The sequence below is a fragment of the Heterodontus francisci genome, unplaced genomic scaffold, assembly GCF_036365525.1.
Source record: "Heterodontus francisci isolate sHetFra1 unplaced genomic scaffold, sHetFra1.hap1 HAP1_SCAFFOLD_157, whole genome shotgun sequence".
Lineage (NCBI taxonomy): Eukaryota > Metazoa > Chordata > Chondrichthyes > Heterodontiformes > Heterodontidae > Heterodontus > Heterodontus francisci.
The window spans coordinates 1,125,557-1,132,686 of NW_027140118.1; the positions used below are offsets into that span (position 1 = coordinate 1,125,557).

The following is a 7,130-nucleotide window of genomic DNA, read 5'->3' on the forward strand; positions in this document are numbered from 1 at the left end:
GTTAATGGGGAGGAATTGGACAAGTATTTCATGATCAATCATATAAAAATTTGAGACAAGTCAAGAAAGAGGAGGTGGAATCGTTTATATTTGTCACAATCACTTCGGATGTCATTTGTTTTCGGCCTGTGGTGTGGATAGAAAATTGATTTGCGTAATTGAAACATGCAGCTTCATATAAGATGAGCATGGATTTGGGAGGCGACAACACATTCAAGGACTTTGGCGAGGTACGATCAGTTGGAGCTGGGCAGTAACCTGCATGGACAGGTGGTCAATGGTTCCTTTCTGAGGAGAGGTGTGATGACTGCTGATTTGATGGAGAGGAGCCTGAAAATGTAGAGAGAGAGAGAGAGAAAGAGAATCGTTAATATTGCCAGCTAATATGGAACCCAGGAAGGGAATGTTTGTGTTCAGTAGTTTAATAGAAATAAGGTGTAGACAGCAAAATGTGGATACCATCAACAGCACAGGTTCAGAGAGAGAGTGAAGGATTCTAGGAGAGAAACAAGAAATGTGAATTCAGGGTGATCGTATGGGATGGGGGTGGGAACTGATAGGAAGTTAGGCCTGATGGGTTGGGGAAGAAAGGGAGGTGACTGAACGGATGTTTTTGAACTTTGTGACAAAAAGTCTATGAGCTCCTCTCAATTATTTTTGGAGTTCAGGTGGATGAGGCAGGGGAGTGGTTCAGGAGGAAGATTTATGATGGAGAATATTTGCTGTGCGTTTTCTTTGGCTTCCTGGATAATCTTTGTCAAACAGGAGGATTTAGTGAAGATGAAGAGGACCCAATGATGCTTTATGCGACTGATACATTCAGGATTATATTACCAGATAGTTCCCCACATGTCACCGTGCCTTTTTATGTTTTTCAATTATTTCAGGGAATGTTGGTGTCACTGGCAAGACCAGCAGTTTAATCCATGCTATTTATTACTTCATGATTACTTTATTACTCCACTTCATATTGGAGAATGTAAGGTCCACAAGTCCTACCCTTAAACATCAGCCTTGCAATATGCAGTATCTTCGTGTGGAACTACGTTCTAGGGTTGTGTTGATTATAACATTATTAACATTATCATAAATCAATTTAATATTAATTGCATAAGAGAATCACTTACCTTTGAAAGGATGGGACTCTGTCTTTGACAAGGAATATATTTGAGTAATTTTAGATACATAAACCGCATGTCTGAACAGAGAAGATGCAGACCTGTCTGTCCAGACAGACTGCTGCAATTATGTTAAATGAGCAAACGAAACATGTGAGGTACATTAGCAATTGCGATTGTCTGTAAAAAATCAATGAACTAAACGACTAATTCTATCAATATATGACTGTTGGACCGGACCAAAGAGGGCAGAAAACAGGATCTCTCTGCAAAATGTTGGACAGGATCAGGAAGCGCCTACGGGCAATTGAACTGTCGATGTGCAGACCTCCCGGCTGAACAGAAACCAGTATTTAATCTGGACTGGACAAAAATGATTGGACTAATTGCGTCAGGCACTTTGGAGAATAAACATCAGCAATGTGACCCATCAGATACAGAAGTAGAAGACAAGGAGAAGACACATGGCTTCTGTAGGGGGGCATAAATGTTGGGTGGAGCTTAACATCTACCTAACTGAAGAACAAGATGACATACTCGACTCTGTCCAGTGACTGAGTGTGTAATAACCATTCAGCACTGTAAACTTCTGACGTGAAACGCTGGAATGTATTGATTTCCGCAGTGTCCGAAGAAAATGCTTACTGTAACCAATCGGTATCAAATCTGAATCATTAACTATCTCATATGTTGTAAGTTCCACATGTCGTATGCAAATAAATGTTCATTGGAACAACCCGAAAACATCTGCCCACACTCAAGCCAAAGGACTTGCAGGTTGGCAGGTAAATTGACCATTATAAATTGCCCCTAGCCGTGGTAGGGAAATATCGGGACAGATGGGGATGTGGTAGGAATATGGGATTAGTGCAGGATTATTATAAATGGGTGGTTGATGGTCGGCACAGTCTCGGTGGGCCGAAGGGCCTGTTTCAGTGTTGTATCTCTAAACTAAACAAAACTAAACTACACTCTGCATAATGCAACATCCCCAGAACACATGCATGCATTAACATGCCACACAATGAAACTTTAAAGTGTCTAGTCCAAAACATCTGTCTACTTTTATACACAATCTAATGAAACTAGCACCAGACCAACTCCCACACAGCTACCTCCACTTATATACTATACAGTCGAACTGATTGCAAGCTTGGCGCCGGATTTGATACCACAGCTGAGAATCCAATTCCGTATTCTCTTTCTCATAAGGCCGTTATCTTTCACCTCTATCATCATTCACCTCCCTTCCTGCCTCAGCCCATCTGCTGCTGAAATGCTCACCCATGCTTTGTTGCCTGCAGAATCGAATATTTCAATGTTCTCCTGGGCGATCACCCATCTTGCATCCTCCAGAAACATCAGCTCATCCAAAGTTTTGTTGCCTTCCCTACATGAAGCCCCTCTCAGGAACGCCATGGCACTCGACGATCTACTGGTTTCCCTGCGATCAATACCCAGAGTTTCCAAATATGATCTTCATGTTCAGACACCTTCATGCTCTCCCCCTGCATCAGTATAACCATCTCCAGCCTGAATCATTTCAGGAGCTCTGCTTTTTTCTGAATACAGCTTGTTGCACTTCACCCACTTCAATTGCCCACAACTTTCAGTTTTGCCTTTAACCATCTAACCCCCAGATCTGAATTTCCACCAGAAATATTTCCGTGTCTCCGGCTCTTCAAATCCAACCATCTGACTAAGAACAATAACAAGAAATGCTGGAATCACTCAGCAGGTCTGTCGGCATCTGTGGAAAGGAGAAGCAGAGTTAACGTTTCTGGTCACTGACCCAAAACGTTAACTCTGCTTCTCTTGCCACAGATGCTGCCAGACCTGCTGAGTGAATCCAGCATTTCTTGTTTTTGTTTCAGAATTCCAGAATCCGCAGTATTTTGCTTTCATCTGACTAAACATTTCGTCACCCACTCTAACATCTCTTTGTTTGGCTCTGTGTCAGTTTTCTCTCCGTTTACATTCCTGTTAAACCCCTTGTGATGTATGTGTTAATTGACATTTCTGTAATACAAACGTTCTTGCTGTTTAATTGTGTCCGTGTCCTCTCTCTCTGTACACCACCCCAGCTCCCCAACCGCCCACCATCCTCTCCGACTCTCCTCGAGTGAAATTACTGCTTTGAGAAACCCAGGAACAAGTAACCGATATTATCACTTTTCTCAGCAGATTAGACATTTCACTTTTATGTTTTTGTAAAAGCAGTGAAGAATTTGCTTACCTGAACACAGGACCCCTACATCCATACTGTCAGTGAGAGACGAATTCAATGTGAATAAGATGCAGTTCTGGAGCTGCAATTCGTTTCCTTCACACTGGACATCATTCACCCAGATGGGTCCTTCACTCTCTCCGTCCTTTGAATAGTTATAAGCGGCTGTCGCTTCACCACAACCCAGCTGTGTACAGACTACATTGGCATCATTCAGGGTCCAGTGTCTATCCTGCAATCTCCCCCAGCTGCCATTGTAGTAAATCTCCACTCTCCCATCACACCAGCTTCCCCCGTTAGTCAGAATTAGTGACCAATTTTCATCTACAACATGAAACAGATTGAGAATGGTGAAACTGAAGCAAAATATCTCAGAATTTACTGCCACCCGAAAAGTCATTAATATTAATGGTTACTATTCCTGTCATCATTGTTCAGAAGGCTTGTTGAAAGATCATTTTCACCATTACCTTTTCTCTGTAAATACATTTTAGAGACGTACCGAGTAGCTTACGGTTGCTGAACTGGGGACAGAGGGTAAAATGAACTGTAGGTGATAGCCGAGGGACTGAAGGCCGTCCTCCTGTCCACATGCACTGATATTCCAGCTCTCGCCCTGTACTTGAAAATATCATCAACTTTTCTTCCAGTTTAACCTCCTTATATTCACATGGTCCATCTTCAACTCTTCCATTCTCTTCCTCAACATCTCTGTCTCTGCTTCTGGGGATAGGTTATTAACTAATATAAAGAGTAAACCCAGTGACTCTCACAGTTACCTTGTCTATGCTTCCTCACACCCCAATTCTTCGAATTACTCTATCACATTTTTTCACTTGCTCCATCTGCAATGTCTGGTGATGCAAACTTCCATACCAGTGGTTCCAGATATGTATTCCTTTTTCCTCAACCGAGGACTCTCCTCACCTCCTCATCCACCCACCATGGTTGACAGGGCCCTCAAGCACGTCCATTCCATTCCCCAAACGTCTGCTTTCACCCTTTCCCCCTCCCGGAATAATGATAGGATTCTGATTCTCCTCATCTTCCACTCCATCAGCTTCCATATTCAACAGATCATCTTCCACCATTTCCACCACCTTTAATGTGGTGCCACGACAAAGCACATCTTCCCCTTCCCTCCACGTTTAACATTCTGAAGGGACCATTCGCTCTGTGGCACTCTGATTCACTCTTCAATCATTCTCAGCACCCCTTCCCCCAGGACCTTCCCATGAATGCGCAGGAGGTGCAGCCACTGCCCTGTTACCTCCACCTTTCTCACCATCCAAGCCGCCAAATACTGCTTCCAAGTGAAACAGCGATTTTCTTGTACTGCCTTCTCTTTAGTATACTGTATTCACTGTATTGACTGATCATGATACCGTCTGCTTTACATTGGGACACCAAACATAATTGAGTGCTTACTTTGCACAACACCTTTGTTCAGTCTGCAAGCTTTACCTTTAGCTTCCAGTTGCCTGTCCTTTTCATTATTTATTCTGCTCCCACTCTGACATCTCTCTCCTCTTTCTCCGACACAGTTCCAATGAAGATTAACATAAGTTTGAGAAACAGCACTTCCTCTTTCCACTAGACTCTTTACAGGCTTTTGGAATGAACACTGAATTCAGCAATTTCAGGAAAGATTCCCTCCCCTTTTTTGGACGATGTCTTGCCTTCCAATTTGCAGCTCCTCTCGAAATGTGTTTTTCACTTGGCCCATTCCTATCTCTTTCTGCCTTGCATTGTCCCATTTACCATTTAATTCTTCCTGCCTTCCACCATATCACAGATTGTTCCTTTCGTTCTTTCCTTGCTTTCCCCTTTCTTTAAAAACTGTTAAATCTCTAAGTTCTGATGAAAGATCTGCAAACTGTAAGGTTGATTCTGTTTCTTGCACCGCAGATGCTGCCAGAACTTCTGAGTATTTTCAGCACTTACTGTTTTTATTACCTATATTTTAAATTGTGAAACGTGGGAGCAATTTGCGTTGAGCAATGTCAAACGGACAGCGATCAGTTAACTGAGCAGATAATCTGTTATAAGAGGGCGCTGGTTGAGGGATAACTGGGAGAATTGTAATTTACATCAAGTTTGTGAAATAATCAAAGACATGGCATATTGGTGAAATAACGAGTTACTTCACTCACTATCATTTTATTGCCCTTAATGTAATGGAAATTAAAATTTATCTCATGCTATTTAGTTGGAAACAAGTTCACAGTTTTTTCTATTGCACAGCTGATCTTTGCAGAGAATTCCATGATAATTCATATTTGAACGGCCAACATTGAGAACAGTTTCAATGCTCGAGCAAAATTTCCATTCTATGGCAGTGGTCCTGGGAGCAAATTGCTGATTCTATAGCCCTTGAATAATGCCCTAGATTTACCACAAAAGAGATATTATATGAGCGATAAGTACTAATCACGAGACATTGTATGTATTCAATGTTTACTGGAGTGAAGCTCTTTGATTCATTTGTAATTTAATTCAGACCAATAAACCGACAAACACATCTCAGAATCTTAGTGTCGAAGGAAGCATGGGATCAGCAAAACTAGTGAATCAGCGACCTGTGGAAATAGTTAATGATGCTTGACAGCAGAACAGTTGGTGTATTTCAGTTCAATTGACTGAGATGACTCACCCGTACAGATGACACTGGCGTCATTTTCATGGGAGCAGCTAAACTGATCCCAGGATGAAACAGGACACTCCCACAATCGCGTCTCATTCCCCCGACACCTGTAACTTTCCTTCCACACTGGACCGGCTCCCTTCCCAAAGTGAGCTCCTCCCGGGATTGAGGTTACTGTCCCACACTGCAAGTGCTCACAGACCACGTTGGCGTCTTCCAGATCAAAGTACATGTCACTCAGCGTCCCCCACTGGTCTCCATGCAGCACCTCCACCCGGCCAGAGCATCTGTTCGTCCCATCAACCAATCGAGGTCCATGTTTCCCTGTATTGGAAACGAATCCAAATCCAAATAATTTATAAATCATCCTCTGCATAGAAACAGCAAAATAGAAAATGGGTATAAAAGTTGAATCTTATGTACACGATTATCTATCCATACTTTACACAAATTATCTATCAAAAAACAATTAGAATTACCACAGCAACACAAAAGCAAAATACTGCAGATGTTGGAAACCTGAAATAAAACAGAAAATATTGGAAATACTGAGCAGGGCTAGCAGCATCTGTGGAGAGAGCAAGAGAGTTATGTTTCAGGTCTGTGTACTTTCATCACAATAATTACTACAGGACCTCTTTAAGAAGTTGGCTGAACACTCAAAAATTAACAGCTCTTCTTGCAAACGCTAATCGATTGTTGGTCTTTATCTCTTGGATTTTGGAATGTAAACGATGAAGGATGTGATGATTCAGTTGTATCTGTTGTCACGTTTGGGCACGGCACTTCACAAAACCATTGGCTGTGGAGGTTGTTCAGGACAGTGTCACTAGAATGGCAACAATGCTTTAAACGGTACATTATGAAGATAAGTTGCATAAACTTTGTTTGTAATAGATTTAGTTTAGAAGGATTACAGCTTATCTAGTTGATGTGTTTAAAATGGTTAAGGGGTTTGATAGATGAGCTATAGAAGATCTGGAGAACAAATACAAAACAAGCCCATTTCGGAGCTGCTTTTCTTTATGCGGATGTGGACATCTCTGGCAGAGGTGGCAGTTATTGCTCAACTCTATTTGCCCTTGAAACCGGTGTCAGGACCGTCCTCTTGAACTGCAATTGCCTGCATGGGGAATGTTCT

General features: G+C 42.1%; 1 protein-coding gene across 1 annotated transcript; it reads right to left on the reverse strand.

Moving 5' to 3' along the window:
* Positions 1-253: 253 nt before the first annotated feature.
* LOC137358837 (deleted in malignant brain tumors 1 protein-like) lies at positions 254-6,308 on the reverse strand. Its single transcript, XM_068025058.1, has 3 exons — positions 5,999-6,308; positions 3,355-3,669; positions 254-330 (listed from the first exon to the last, which is right to left on the reverse strand). Exons 1-3 carry the CDS (start codon positions 6,219-6,221, stop codon positions 275-277), a joined length of 594 nt encoding a protein of 197 aa, XP_067881159.1. The 5' UTR covers positions 6,222-6,308; the 3' UTR covers positions 254-274.
* Between the last annotated feature and the right edge of the window lie 822 nt (positions 6,309-7,130).

Excerpts from the sequence above, each read along its gene's own strand:
- LOC137358837 (XM_068025058.1), bottom strand. The coding sequence starts at position 6,221 with ATGTACTTTGATCTGGAAGACGCCAACGTGGTCTGTGAGCACTTGCAG. Across the intron at positions 3,670-5,998 it reads CGCCAGTGTCATCTGTACGG|ATGAAAATTGGTCACTAATT; the intron begins GTGAGTCATCTC and ends TTCATGTTGTAG. Across the intron at positions 331-3,354 it reads TGTAGGGGTCCTGTGTTCAG|GCTCCTCTCCATCAAATCAG; the intron begins GTAAGCAAATTC and ends CTACATTTTCAG.